The 16,305-nt window shown below is 38.4% G+C and overlaps 1 protein-coding gene across 11 annotated transcripts in view; it reads left to right on the top strand.

The window, feature by feature from the left end:
- Positions 1 to 16,305, top strand: part of LOC131077819 (calcium-transporting ATPase 5, plasma membrane-type) — a 270,864-nt gene that overhangs the window by 28,431 nt on the left and 226,128 nt on the right. For all 11 annotated transcript variants that reach the window (XM_058015409.2, XM_058015396.2, XM_058015413.2 and 8 more), the window contains 3 exons: positions 15,027 to 15,096; positions 15,291 to 15,361; positions 15,556 to 15,639. In XM_058015409.2, the coding sequence (XP_057871392.2) occupies positions 15,027 to 15,096; positions 15,291 to 15,361; positions 15,556 to 15,639 (225 nt within the window). The remainder of the gene's footprint in view (positions 1 to 15,026; positions 15,097 to 15,290; positions 15,362 to 15,555; positions 15,640 to 16,305) is intronic.

Below are 16,305 nucleotides of genomic sequence, written 5' to 3'. Positions count from 1 at the left end.
GTCTTCAATTCTATACATGCTCAGCTGGGGGTAGCATTCATGACTCCTGAATTGTTTTTGCCCATTCCTGACTTCACCTTTGCATATCAATCCTCTGTATGAAACAAATAGTGCAATTAGGTATACCAGGTAAGAAGTCATGGCGAATGACTTGGACCGCTCTACATTCCTCAGCTGAAAGTCCAAATTGTCACTTATAATCTTAGACCAATTTACCAATGTTCCTCTAAGACAATCCTGGATGAAATAGAACATCCATCCATCGAATACTGCTCCCTGCGGCATCCCCATCACTTTGTTGAGTAGGAATATTAAGTCACTATACTCCTTTTTGAAGTCTACGCACATGAGTGTCTTGGGAGCCTTGGAATGATGAGACCTAGGCTCAATCATCCACTCTTTGTTTATCATATTCTTACAAGCACCCATCTTCTTTGTGTATCTTTCTGTATATTCATCCTTGGTCACATCCTTCATATCTGTTCCGCGTGGAATTCCAAACACCTCAGCAATAGCATCTTCAACAATAGCATCCTCAGCAAGGTAGGCAATAACAACGCCCTTAGGATTTCTGATCATTCGCGTGAGCAGATCATAAGATTGTGCACACTTCAAGATAAACTCACTGCATTGTATGGACTGTGGAAATCCAGCGGCATGAAAAATACCATTGTTCGCATATGCTGGGGAAGGAACCTGATTTCCGACTCCGAACATCCGCTGTCGCATCTGGTTCAAGTTTAGGAAATGCATGTTTGTATCCGTGATCTCCTTCCATCTGGATGAAATATTGAGCTCTGGATAGAATCCAGTCTCCAGCATCTTCAGTAGTTCTTTCCTTTACTTAAATCCGGATTTCGACATCGTACCTGTACGAAGCTTGAAGTTAGACTTAGGAAAATAAATAATGCTCTTGATAAAATTCCTGACTTTCTAAAGATTTTAGCTAATTAGAGCATGAAGTCAGGAAAATAATCCATACTCTTGGTAGATTTCGATAATTAGATTCAAAGTGTGACAACGCTAGGGCATGGAAACCCTCTATAAAATTCATTAATACCTCCTTATGCTTAAAAATTATGCAAACTAAAATGCAAAGGAGTATACCGGATCAACGATGACTAAGGAAAGGTGTGAAAGGTTGTGTTTTCACACAAGGTATGTCTGAGGACACCTTCCACAGTCAACAATGGAGGTCACAAATTTGAAGACAACCTGCAACTGATAAATTAACTTCAAGAAACATGTTGCAATCCTTCAAAAATATGCACAAACTTGATAAAAAATAGTCTTGATGATGAAAATAATTAATTTTGGAAACATAGTTATGGCTGGTAAAAGATAAATTTCTAAGGACAAGCAGCCATTAACACAGTTGCAGACCTTAAGACAGCCTTCCAATGGTCTGAAAATGATTCCAAAATGCCCCCAAAATGTCTCCAAATGTAAATCACTAAAGTTGGAGCTGGTTGGGCAATAAAAGTTAAGTCTGAAAATTGAATGTACAACCAACAATGGAGGTCTAAATCTGAAGCAAACTCAGATTTGAAGCAAATGACAGCAAGTAGGGAGGCAAAGGTGGCATCAAACATGTGTGGAATTCACCAAAGTAAGCTCCCAGCACTTGCAAAATAAAAATCGAACTTTCCCAGCCATAGCGCCATTTTTGAAAATTCTGAAAATCTCTTCAATGTAGCTCGAATCTGCAACAATGGAAGTCTGGAACAGCAAGCAACAATTGAGAATAAAATCGCCAAATTCTCAAACACCAAAAATCGCTAATTTCCACCAAAAATCGCCAAACTTGGGGAAAATCGAAAAATCTGGAAATGATCTTCAATGGCAGCAATAGAAAGGATTGCCAAGCTGGAAAAAATGGAGGAAAGAAATCCTCAATCCAACACTTAACTTCAACACTTTGCCAAAATTCGCTAATAAGAGAGAAAAATCGCCTTTCATGGAGACACCTAACAGATTTAAATAATAAAATATTGCTGGATACTCCTCTTTTATACTTGCTTTTGCCTCTCACTTTCACCACACAAGCAATGTGGGATAAAACACTTGCTTATATACTTGTTTGGTAAAAACCAACTTGCTTCTAGAAGGGTAAAAACATTAAATGCTTATTGCAAGTTATTTAATTTGTTTTTTAAAATTTTAAATAATCGTCAATCATCATTTAAAAACAATTAAAATGGGGCTCACTCATTAAATATTTTAATTTTAAATCAAAATTGAGCCTCTGGGGAAAATCAACTTTAGTTGGGATTAAAAAAAAATCCCATTAAAATCACTTAAAATGTCAAAAATTCCCCACAAGGGAAAATCGATCTCAGTTTGGATAAAAATCCATGCAAAATTTCATCAAAATGCATACAAAGCAGGCCAGGGGAAAATTGATGGGGGCATGGACAAGGAATCCACATTCCAAATTCACTTCATTTGCACAAAACACTCCTTGGTGGAAATTCGACCTCAGTCTGGATGAAAATCCAGACTTAAAACTCATCAAAATGCTCTTAGTGGAAAATCGACTTGGGTATGGATTGAGAGTCTGCACAAAAATCCGCACTCCTGGTGGAAAATCGATGGCACTGGAAAAATCCTAACATTTAGCCAAATTTTAGCACTTTCAAGGGAAAAGCGACCCAGGCATGGATAAACAGTGGTGGAAAATCATAGCCAGTATGGATTTAAGGGGAAACCCATGTGTAGTGTGGATTTTGAGTGGGGGAAAAGGGTGGGTAGTCTGGAATATGAGGGGAAAAGCACCTCTAGCATGGAATTTTACCCTCTAACCCTTGGAATATGGATTTCCCTTAGGAATTTGGCATTTTAACCACTCAAAATCGCTTAGAAACTTCAAAATTAGACTGGACTTAGGCAAATTTTCCCCAAAAATGAGCGAAACGCTAGGAAATTATTGGGATAAAGTGCGAAAGCAATTTAAATAATACCTTAGGAGCGAGAAAACAACTCCAAAAGGTTTGGGAATATCTTGGCACTTTGAAAATCACTGATGCGCGTGTTTAAAAACATGTTAATGCTAAAAAAGGTCAACACTTAGACAAAATTTAGGATCATTAAAATATCAACGTTTACAACTTCATTCTATAACTTCAAAACCCTATTGACACTAGGCATGATCAAAAACTCCGAGACTCGGGCACGGGAAACACAAAATTGCCCACTAAGCAGCCAAAAACCCTAACCTAACAACGCAGAAAGTCGGAAAAGAGGGGGGTCCCCGTTAGCAATGGGGTGATGTGTGAAAAGGTCACAATAGGACCTATTTTCTACATTTTTCAGTTTATTGTACATTCCTGTAGGAAATCTCTCTTTACAAAGATGAGCCAACACAAGATCTCCAACCTGAAATTGCAACTGCCTCTTCTTATGATCAACATACTTTTTGTATTATTGATTGCTGTCTTCTATGTTCTGTTTCACCTTCTCTTGAATATCATGAATGGCTTGGGCAAAGTCCTCCCCATCTGCACTCCTCTTCTCCATACTAGCAAGATCACAAAGCTCTGAAACCTGTACTTTTATTTGGTGAATCATTATAGGTGAATTCTGCTTGTGCCAACATGAGATCCCAACTTCCAAGTGAACCACTAATGAGACATCTTAACAAATTGCCAAGGCTTCTATTGACAACCTCGGTCTAACCATCCATTTGAGGATGATATGCAGAACTAAAATTCAGATTTGTGTCCAATTTCTTCCATAGGGTCCTCCAAAAATGACCCACAAACTTTGTATCCTTGTTAGAAAATATACTCCTTGGAATTCCATGTAACCTTGCAACTTCTTTAAAGAACAAATTAGCAATGTGAGTGGCATCACTAGTCTTCTTACATGGTATGAAATGCACCATTTTCAAAAATTCATCTACCACCACAAAGATTGAATCATTGCCCTTTTGTGTATGAGGCAAACCCAACAGAAAATCCATACTTACTGAATCCCAAGGTTTGGTTGGAACTGGCAATGGCTGGTAAAGCCCAGCATTTTGGCTTCTCCCCTTAGCAAGTTGACAAATTCTACACTTCTCTACATACTTTCTCACATCTGCATGCATCCTAGGCCAAAAATAATGAGTACTTAATTGCAAATAAGTCTTTTCCTGCCCAAAGTGACCAGTAAGACTACCACTATGTTTTTCCTTCAACAAATTATCCCGCATGGAGCCTCGAGGGATACACAAATTGTTCCCTTTGAATAGAAAACCTTCTTGAATCATGTAATCCATCCGAGGCTCTGAATTCCTGCAAATAGGATCAAGGCAATCTTCATATGCTTCCTTAAAATCGACATCCTCTATAGACAATTCCTTCAAGCTTTCAAAACCTACACTATTAGTTTGTATCTTACATAGCTGCAAATTCTTCCTACTTAAAGCGTCATCAACTTTATTCATTTGGCCACTCTTATGTTTCAAAACAAAATTAAAACTCTGAAGATACTCAACCCATTTAGCATGCCTCTGATTCAACTTTTGTTGGCTATTAATGAACTGCAAAGCATGGTTATTTGTATACACAACAAACTCCTTAGGCAGTAAATAATGTCTCCATTTCTTTAGAGATTGAACCAAAGCATAGAACTCCAAATCATAAGAAGAATACTTCCTTTTAGCATCATTAAGCTTCTCACTGAGATATGCAACCGGTTTACCTTCTTGGCTTAGGACTGCCCCAATTGCTAACCCACTAGCATCACATTCTACTTGAAATACCTTGTCAAAATCAGGCAAAGAAAGAATGGGCTGCTCACTTAACTTTTTTTTAAGAAATCTGAAATTTTCTTCAGCCTCCTTAGTCCACACAAATGGTCTTTTACTCCCTTTTATGGTCTCAAGAATAGGTGCCACTACATGACTGAAATTTCTGATAAACTTTCTATAAAAACTAGAAAGACCATGAAAGTTTCTTACCTCCATTACACTCCTTGGTGTTGGCCAATCAAGGATGGCCCAAACCTTCTCCTTATCCATCTTTAGTCCATCTTGGGACACCACAAAGCCCAAATAAATCAGCCAGGTCTACATAAACACACATTTCTTGCTAAACACCAAAATGTCATCCAAATATACAATTATAAATTTACCAAGAAACGGTTTCAAAACCTCATTCATTAATCTCATAAATGTGCTAGGGGCATTAGACAATCCAAAAGGCACAAATAGCCATTCAAACAACCCATCACTAGTCTTAAAGGCTGTCTTCCATTCATCCCCCGGTCTGATTCTTATTTGATGGTAGCCACTTTTCAAATTTATCTTGGAAAAATACCTGGAGCCACTCAAACAATCCATGAGATCCTCTATTCTTGGTATGGGAAACTAATATCTTATTGTAATCTTGGTAATAGCCCTTGAGTAAGTGCACATGTGCCATTCCCCTACCTTCTTTGGAACGAGCACAGTAGGAACAACACATGGACTTAGGCTCTCAATTATCAAACCCTTCTTCAAAAGGTCTTCCACTTGCTTTCTTATTTCTTCATTCTCGATAGGGGTTAACCTATAAGCAGCTTTGTTAGGAAGGTTGGCCCCCGGAATCAAATCCATATGATGGCTAATGCTCCTCATAGGTGGCAATTCACCAAGAAAATTAGATGCAATGATATCCTTATGCTCATTCAAAATATCTCGCACTTCAATAGGCGAGCCATTAACTCTTGATGAAGACAAAACACTTCTAGGTTTAAGAACCAAAGTATAACCAATTTATTCATTCTTTAAATCATGCAAAAACTCCTTACCACTTACCATCATCACCTTACTGCTGCTCCCCTCTTCTTGCTCTTTTATTGGCATCAAGGTGTGCTTCTCTCCATCCTTTTCAATGGTATATGTGTTCTCCCTTCCATCATGCACCGCTTTCCTGCTAAATTGCCACGGTCTTCCAAGCAATACATGGCACACATCCATGGGCATTACATCACACAAAACATTATCCCTATAACTTCCAATCTGAAATTCAACATAGGCCTGCTCATTCACCAATATTTGATGACCTTTTTGTAACCAAGACACCTTGTAGGGAGAGGGATGTTTAATCCTTTTAAGATCTGCCTTTTCTACCATTTCAGTTGCAACAATGTTATCTGTACTACCACTATCTATAATGAGTTTGCAACATTTACCTTGTGACTTACACTTGGTTTTGAACAATGATCTCCTTTGCATAGGCTCTTGACTTTCCTTTTGAGGTTTCAACAATACTCTTTTGAGCAACAAAGATTCTTCTGACTTAGGTTCATCCTTGTGGTGTACTGGAGACCCCACACTTTCTTGATCAACATGCACAATCTGATTACTTTTCTCAAATTTTGTATATCCTCCTTGGGATGACTCAGCACATTCCCAACTCGTGTCCATATTGATTGCATTTATAGCACTTCCTGACAAACCCTCTGCCTCTACCTTGGGAACCACCTCTACCATAAGACCTGCCCCCTTTATTTTGGAAATCTCATCTGTCATTAGTTGTTGTTGTACTAGAACTTCCAGCTTCTTCTCCTTGGTGATGTTGCTACCCTCTACTTGTTTGCTGTCCCCTTCCTCTAAACCCTCTTCCTCTCTTCTTCTCTTGTTGACTCTGCTTTCTTTGCAACTTCTCTTTTGCCTTTAGAGAAAATCGATAAGCTTCTTCTAGGCTTCTAGGGGACACAAGACTCAATTCGTCTTGAATACTATACTTTAGGCCATTCATATAACGGGTTATCTTCTCCTCATCTTCCTTACTATGCCCTGATTTGATTACCAACTTGTAAAATTCCTCTATATAGTCCTTTATAGACATCTTGCTGCCTTAAATTCTGTAACCTTTTAAAGAGATTGGTCTGATAATCAGTAGGAAGGAACTTAGCGTTCAATTTAGCCACCATTCGGTCCCATGAGGGAATTCTCTCCTTATTCTGCCTTCTTCTCTCAGTTTGGACAAATTCTCACCACATTGCAACACGGCCCTTCAATCTGGTACAAGCAAACTTTACCCTCCTATCTTCTGCTATGCCCTCATACTCAAATTACTTGTCTAAATCATTTATCCAATCAATCAAGTCTTCTCCATTAAGACTTCTTGACTAGGTAGTGTTGATATGTTTTTTATGCACACGCGAACACAAAATAAAATACCAAGGTATCTTATCCTCTCTTGAACAAAGTCTCTCACATGCTATGCTTTGCGATCGAATGAGACAACTCCAAGATTACGAAATGTCAGGTCTTGACGTGTGGATAAGTTTAGTGGTTTGATGTGATAATGCTGGAATCACAAGGGGACTTACGTTGTACATGAATGCTCAATCTTATCATGGATTAGGATGGGTATGCCAGTGACTTAGGATTTAGCAATGAAGCTCTGGACTCAAATTCTAACAAGACATATTAAAAAAAAGGGGCAAAAGGAATAGGGTTTCAGGAAATCTATTCTTAGCCTAGGAATGTAGGAAATGATGAATAGATTTAGTGGAATCAAACTAGGCGAGGTCTCACAAACAGGTATTGACACAAGCTTAGTGCAATCGTCTAAGGTATACTTATTGATTTTCAAACTATTACCATCACACATTGACACCATCCAAGTTGACACTTGTCAAGGGATGCATAATAATTAAAGTTAAGCTTACTCAAATTTCTAGTTGACCACACAAGGCACACTTATTGACGGCAAGAGGCTAGTGGTATGGATTAAGGATTCCACACAAATATATTCAACAAATCTTCCACTCAATTTAACAAACATGAAAACAAATTCTAATCTAACTTGGAGGAATTGAGAACCATGAATGCAAAACAACATTTGAAGAGCAAAATCACCAACAAATTGAACAATGATTTAGATTCAAATAGTTGCAGCATATACCAACAATTCTACAAAAACTCTCTCTTACAAATGAGAGGCATCGGGGTTTATATAGAGCCTCAAAAGAAATGAATGGCTCATATTGATTCAAGGTCAACGACCAAGATTACAAGATAAAAGCCTAATTAGAGTTTGTACAACCACCATTACATTGGCCAATAAGAAATGAGGATAGGTGATGGGATGGGGTTTGGGATAGGCTAGCCTAGTCTATGCTCTTAGATCCTTTCCTTGGATCACCAGGTGTTCTAACCACACCCTAGGGTCTCTAAGACTTCCCCTGCTTGTGGAATCCCCTGACCTTGCCCAATCCACCCACCAACAAGTTGAAAAACTACTCCTAAGGTCTCACCTACTCATGAGATTCAAGAACCCTTACTTAGGCTAATAAGGGTTCAGCTTGCTCCACACCTTCCTAGGTCTTAGCAAGGATAGGTCAGGTCTAGTACATGGTTTTTCCACCCATTCATGTGCCCCCAAGAGGTTTCAAGCTTCCTACCCCTTACCGATTTCACAATTTGGTCGTTTTGCCTACAAAATAGGGCTACAAGGATTGTGACCAATTAGGCCTCCTACCCGGTCCTTTAGGGCTCCCTGTTGCAAACGGTGCACTTGCTTGTGAAACTTCCTAAAAGACCTGCTATTCATTTAGCAAGGACTCAAGGATTTCTCTGGTTTTAGGTCTCTAAGTGTCCGTACACTGCCCTAGGTGGATTTTAAGGTTTTTAAGGGTTTTTAAGAGGGTTTTTAGGCCTGCCAGGGTCATAGTGTAGGTTTGGTGCTCTTGCCACCTTGTCTGGATTGGTGGAAGCTCCTCCTTCACACCAGTGGTGCTCCACTCACCCCTCTGCAACTCCTCCAAAGGGTGCTTCCTCCTCTGACCTTCCTTACTCTCCAAGACCTCTGCAACTTAACACTTCCTAGCCGGGCACTATTCAGTCTCGCCTAGGAGTGGGTCTTTAGTTGGCCTCCCTGCATCTTCAAGGGCCCTGCTTGCTTTGAAGTATAGTACAAGGTCTGTACTCTCATTCCCCATGGTTTCATGGTGATTCCACAATGGGGAATGGAGTTATGAACCCATTGACACAAACCAGTCCAAAACTGGACAGAGAGAAGGCAATTCACAAAATATTTACAAACACACCTTACCTACAAGTCAAAACCTAATATAAATGCTCAAAATGGAAGTAATTACACCATACAAGACACACAACACAATTTTACTTGAAAATCAATCCATTAATGACCTTTCTTTTCTCCATTTGTGTCGACTGGCAACAAAATTGCAGTCACAGTCAAGTCACTTTGCTTGGGCCGTACAACAACTGACATCCAACCCATTATCTTAGGGTTTGCAACTACTTATACTACCCTTTCCACGGTCTGTGTGCCCATATTAGGGTTGTCCACGCAAAACTAAAGCTTTTGACCTCTAGGTGAAAAAGTTGCTTGACAACTTTGAAAAGTTGTCATGCAACTTTTGCAACTTTTGAGCAACTTTCTCAATGTTGCTTTTCTTGACTCCTAGACCCATATTGGGCTAACCTAAGGACACCACCATGCTAAGAAGGACCCCTAAACACCACAAAGGCACACATACCCTCTGTTTTCCAGAAAATCTCATCTTTGACTTATGACCCTAGGACCTCAACTAGGACCTAAACTAGACCCAATGAGCACATGGCTCTTATTGTATATACAATGGCTTCTTAAAGAAGCAAGAACACAATCAAAAGCAAATGGTGGGAGCCCTTTGAAGGGTGCTCCTGCACCAATAGGTAAGATAAATAATATTTGATGTAGCACCATGTGTCACCTATTCCCTCCTTGAATGAATGTTGACTTGGTACCCTTTGATTGAACGAATAGTGACTAGGATGCCACCTCATCTTGCCTTATACATTTAATCAATTTGCCTTGAACATTCTTCATGATATTTGGAATTCCTTGTGATACTTTGCATTCCATCCTTAGGAAATTCCATGAACTATTTCCTCCTTATGTTTGGAAAATTTTCCCAATCTTGGAATCTTGAAATATTTCCTTCCTTGATGTACTTTGATATTGGAATTCCTTGATGTAGTTCCGGATTTCATAATGTGGAATCCCTTTGTGCTCATGTCTTGAACTTTCTTTCCTTCATTTATTCATCGTCAAGGTGAAGTCTTCTTCATGATTGATCTAGTCCTCATCTTCACCTTTTGAAATCTCTGTCCGGAAATCCCCATCCAATCTTTGAAGTATTGATCTCCCTCATTCGCATTTGTATTCATCTTCCTTCACCTCAAGCCTTGATCATCATGCTTCCTTTCCTCGTAACAGTCCTGCAAAACGAATAAACATTGAATCAAACACCAGTATGATAAATCTAACTTCAACCTTGGTGGGAAATCCATCTGCATATGGACTGATCAGTCCTTAAAACATTTGTATTATCCTTATTCATTTCTTCACTTGGTGGAAATTGGATGCCTATTTGGACAACTTCATTCCTTTGTAATTCCGTACTTGCTTGGGGAAAATCGATTTGCTTCTAGAAGTATCTAATCATTAAATGTTTATTGCAAATCATTTATTAATTGTTTTTTGATTTTTAAATAATCATTAACACTTGATCAAAAACAATTAAATGAGGCTCATTTATTAAAATATTTTAAAATTTTATCCAAAATTTGACCCATGGGGAAAATCGATCCCCATTTGGATTAAAAATCCAAATAAAAATAATTAAAATTTTCAAAAAATGCACACTTGGGGAAATTCGACCTCTGTTTGGATAAAAATCCGAACAAAATTTCTTCATAAATTGCACAAAATGCCTTCAAGGGAAAATCGACCCATGTTTGGAGTCAAAATCCCGACTAAAAAATCATCACTTTGGCAAGAAAACACTTTGGGGAAAATCGACCCTAGTCTGGATAGCAATCTGGACTTAAAAATCTTCAATTTGCACTTGTCCATACTAAAATCCACAAAAAACCGTCTTGAAAAGCTTTGGTGGAAAATCGATAGTCATCAGGAATCCTCACTTAAGTCATCCGCAACTTCATCCACACTCCCTTGGGGAAATTCGAAGGTAGTTTGGAAAATTCCCAACACTTAGACAAAATTTAATCATCTTGGTGGAAAATCGACCCTAGTATGGATTCTCAATGATGAAAAAATGGGGTGAGTCTGGATTTCCCTTGGAATCCATGTCCAGTCTGGATTTTTGTGGGGGAAAATCATGGGTAGTCAGGAATATGAGGGGAAAAGCACCTCTAGTGTGGAATTTTGACCTTTTGACCCTTAGAATATGGGTTTTCATCCGGAATATGATGATTTTTTGTAATATCCCAGTAATTTTTTTTTGTTTTTTGGCCAATAACAATTCATCCACAACAGATAACCCGTTAAGGTTAGAGGAATAATCCAAACAACTGAAAGGGAACCCTTCCACCTTTTGTTCACCGAGAGCCCAGACTGGGAGGGTGAGAGCATATGGTGTTCCGGGGATTGTTAGCAACAATAATCAAACTGAATATTACAATGCCTGGGCGGCAAGCCAGCCCCTTCTGCTTATCCAGCAGGATAGAAACCAAACTCTTGGCGGTAAACCGACCAAGGGAAAATTACAAGAAACTGAAATTCAATCACTCTACCGCGTATTTCAATGGGAGGACATTACATTAAGCTATCAGTCTACCGCATATTTCAGCGGGAGGACCATTATATTGAACTTATCACTCGACCACTTATTCAGCGGGAGGACAGAGTACAAAAACTGAATTACAAAACTTAGAAGGCGGCAAGCCAGCCTCTTCCACTTATGCAGTGGGAATTACAAATGAAAGCAGAAAGAAGGGATGATCAGTACTACTGAAACAATATTACAATATTGAGATGATATGAGGAGAATAATTGCAGATTTTTACAACAAGACTGTAATTTTCTGTTACACTGTTTTGCAGGCTGAAAGTACAATTCAGCAGCCTATGGAAACATCAAAATATTCATAACTCCCTCATTTTTCACCCAAATCACATGAAATCAATCCCAATCCCCCAATATAACTCTAAGAACAAAATCCCAACCAAATTACAACTCAAACAAACCACTATTCATTTGGCACGCATCCCAAGGCAAATGCAAAAACCCACGCTATACCTAGGAAGTTCGATTTTGTCTAATAAAATCATTGCTCAATCAAAATAGCTAAAAACTCACACATTGTATCGCCATGGCTAGGAAGGAAGGATGAGCCGGTACCCAGAATGATGGAGTCGCCTGGTTAAGAGGTGTGAGCAAAATTCACTTTCAGCAGTCCTGCGACCAGCAACCAGAAACACTCAAATCCAACACCGAACACTCCATAATCTGCAACTCATTCACCAATCAGCAATGGGAACACAAGGGCACAACTAGGTAACATATTGCAAGTACGAAACTGAGACTCAGCGAGGAAGCCAACTTCGAAGCTCAGATTTTCAGTAGCGAAACCGGCAGCATAACGATGCAATTTTCAAAGATGTGGAAATGGGAGCCCAAGTCTCATACTTATAACTCCACACACCTCAAACCCAAATGCCATTTCCTTCAATTTCAGCGTTTTTCCTTTGCATTTCGCTCCACTACATGTGGACCCCAAGAGTGGCGCCATTCCCCACAAGTCAACTCCCACGCTAAGGCAAGGACCCACGTACACTTTGGCAAATATTAGAGATAAGTTATAAAAAATATAATATCTTTCTCAATATTTCGATATCTCTTTAATAAACATGAATTTGCCAAGAGCTTAGGAAAAATATGCATTAATCCCAATTTTTAATAAATCAGTCGTCAATAATCAGATTAATTAAATATTAAACCTTAGGATAAGGAATTAATATTCAATTATTTCGCATATGGCTCTGGTACTGATTATTAACACTGCTAAGATGAAACTGAGTCAGGACGACCACCAAAACTATTGCAGAATCCGAACCCCGTCTACTACCAAATATAGAATTGTGCTACACTGCCACTTACTAAAAATAGTAAGTGAAGAACTAATGCTTATAAAAGCATGATCATCATGTCCAGAGGCAAAACATGGAGAGTCAGTAGTACAGTAACACCAGAATGGCCATTCCCTGACTTACGAAAAATAGTAAGTCCTCGTTTTATCAATGCTAGACCCTCATTCTTCATCCCACCTAGCCTACGGGTCTCAGGAATAGGCTAATGGACCACTGAAAGAGCATCAATGAGAAGGGGACATTACATTTTTCCACTCAAAACCAAAAAATTGAGCGAAAACAAGGAAACCTATCGGGATAAAGTGCAAAATCAACTTAAATAACTTCCTGGGAGCGAGAAAACAACTCCTAAAGGTCCTGAAACACCTTGGCACTCAAAAATCACTGACGTGGACGTTCAAAAACACGCTAACGCTCAAATTTCAACGCAACACTTAGCAAGAATAAATCAAAACCCTAAGGCAACCCCTAGACTTAGGCAAAACTTAGGATCACTCTAACATTTTGACATTTTAAACACATGATCCTATCCAAAACTCAAAAGACCCTCTCATCGGCAAAGGCAAAACACTAGGAAATTAGGCAAAACTTCTACTCTAAAAAGCGAAAAGTGGGGGTCCCCATTTGCAATGGGGCGATGTGTGAAGACGTCACAACAGGTAGGTACTTCTATTTTAGGCTTAGAACCTACATTCATGACTGTTCTCAACAGTTTCTCCTCAAAAGTTTCCTACTCTCTTTGCCCTTCTCTGTTACGCTCTTGGTCTTGTTCTTCCTCCTCAGTCTCATCACCACTTACATCCACATCAAGGCTCCATCTTCTCTGGGCCCTTTCCAAGGCATCCATCCTCTCCATCAATTGCTGCAACAATCCTTCATCATTACCTCTTCTGCCTCTTCCACGGGCTCCACCTCTGCCCATTCTCCTTGGAGGCATATTGTTCACACTCGAATTCCCAAACTTTGTAGGCTCTGATACCAAAATGATGGAAAGCCTCGCTGGCCATTTAACCATATTCACCTTTAAAACACAATTCAATGAATCCTTTTTATTGCAGACAAACGATTTGAACTAGAAATTTAAAATAGATTTATTTTAACCAATATTAAGAACAAACAAATACTCTGCAATTTTCATACACATTGAGAGAGACAGGAAGAATTTCAAATCAAAAAATCCAATATGGATTTGTGACAGGAATAGAACAAATGTCCATCGTTATGTTTTATCAATTATAGAGGTTCCTCAATCAATACATTGGCAGCATTCAACAATCATCTTCCATAGTCCACTAAAACTTCAAGGCATTCATTCCTTCGACCAATGTCTCCTCTGCAAATAGCTTTTGTGGTTACACATTCACTGTCCCACGCTTCCTCCAACTATTGGCCACCTTCAAATAGTTTACCAGTTGCTTCGGTTTCCAACTATCAACCGATTTTCTTTTGCCCCTTTGATTCCTCCTTGGAACATTTGACTTCCATCCAAAACAACCGCCCAACTGTCTATGCAAACTGAAAAGTAACACTTTTGGGTCTGGAGGGAATAACGACCAAAAACAGTTAAAGCCTCCTTTCAAAATAAATTCCTGTCACTCGGGCGACAGGAAGTTCCCTTTCTTTTTGTTTTCCAAGGTGACAGGAGTAACTGGAGATTTGTGATATGCTGCAACACAAAATAAAGAACACCCATTCAAAACAAGAAAACAAAAACCAACCAAAAACCAAAATTTCACAATAGAAATAAAACCAGAATTTGCAAGAGCAGGATGCCCCCTGCATCAATTTCCCATTATCAAGGGAATCCCAAATTTTACTTGGCATAGATGAAGTTTCAATTACATTAATAAATTCTGATGATAGGGTACTGTATGCAAAGGAGTATTTAGATATAATGGGAATCAAGGAAAGGAAGATGAGGGGTACATGGGTAGGGTCTCTTACAATGTCCGGGATGCAACTGAAAGAGATATGTTGCCTAATTCAATATTCTGATCTGAACAGATTTTAAATTGCTGAGAATAGGATACCATAGTCGTATAAATAAAAATCAATTTGGCAAAACATGAAGCTATGATGTTACAATGTTATGCAGGAGACAAGTTTTTTGGGTAAGATGATTGATTTGTTATATGCATTTGGTTTGTAGGGTATCACAGAGGGATGGTATGATGGAACAAGCATAACAATTGCCATATTAATAGTTGTTTTTGTGACAGGTATGACTTTTCTGTTCTAGGTATTCCTTTGACAAATAAAAAGGGAAGATTATTCTTTATTATTTACATCACTAAAGTTTGGAAGTTTCTTTTGACATCATTAGATCTGCATGACTATCATTATTTACTCAAAAAGTTTCATTTATCTTACTAGAAACAAGGGAAATTGCTCACATTTTTTTCTTGTTTGGCAGCCATAAGCGATTATAAGCAATCATTGGAATTTGAGGTTTTAAATAATGAGAAAAAAAATATTAATGTTCAGGTTTTTATTTTACCAACTCATTCATTACAGTCAATTTTGAATGAAGCCAATCCTTCTCATTCTTAAACCATTTTCAGTTTTCATATTCTTCCAGTCCTTTATTCAAGTTTGCTTCCTAGCAAAATTAGTGGAACTTTCCATTTTCTTTCTGATAATTAATGAAATAATTAACTGTGAAATTGAATTATGTTCAGGTTGTTCGGATGGGTCGGACAATCAAGGTTTCAATATTTGACCTAGTTGTGGGAGATGTTGTATCATTGAATATTGGAGACCAGGTCAGCTTAATTATTTTAAGCCTATATTCATTCTCTTTTTTAACCAAAATAATTGCAATGATGTGAAAACTAGTCCAGGTGAGTTTGTTTGACATGTATGAGATTTGTTGGTAGTCACCAATAAGATGCGTTAATTAATATAATAATTGGTAGATGCCTTTTATTCATCTGGTAATCCTATAATACTTGTGTGAATTCCATATAAATGTGGATAGGAAAATCCTCAACATTAATATATTCTTTATTCTTGTTCATGTAGAAATATCATGTCGGGGTGCTGGCTGATAAAAAAATAAATAATCACAATAATTGAAGTGGTTATAATTGCCTCCTGGTTTTACTTCTTTGTTTTAAAGCTTATAAGAATATTGGGATATGAAAGTTGATCTTGCATTTTCTAGAAGACATCCAACAAACATAGAAGATAAGGGTAGTGTAAAATAATGCTGGCATAAGGTGGGCATAACTATATCAACTCATGAATTAACCCTAGTTAGAGCTAATTCACACAAAGTGAAAGGAACTCCTACTGTGCTATTAACTTAGGAAGCATGCATTTGACCATAACAAAGAGGTCCTATATTCCACTTCTTCCATACACATGCACAATGTTTCCTGGACTACCATGCTACAACAGCATATAGAATGTCTCAACATGCTACAAAA

This window comes from Cryptomeria japonica, chromosome 6 (genome assembly GCF_030272615.1).
Source record: "Cryptomeria japonica chromosome 6, Sugi_1.0, whole genome shotgun sequence".
Lineage (NCBI taxonomy): Eukaryota > Viridiplantae > Streptophyta > Pinopsida > Cupressales > Cupressaceae > Cryptomeria > Cryptomeria japonica.
Note: the sequence above shows the minus strand (reverse complement) of the source record. Positions and strands in the feature narration are given on the sequence as shown.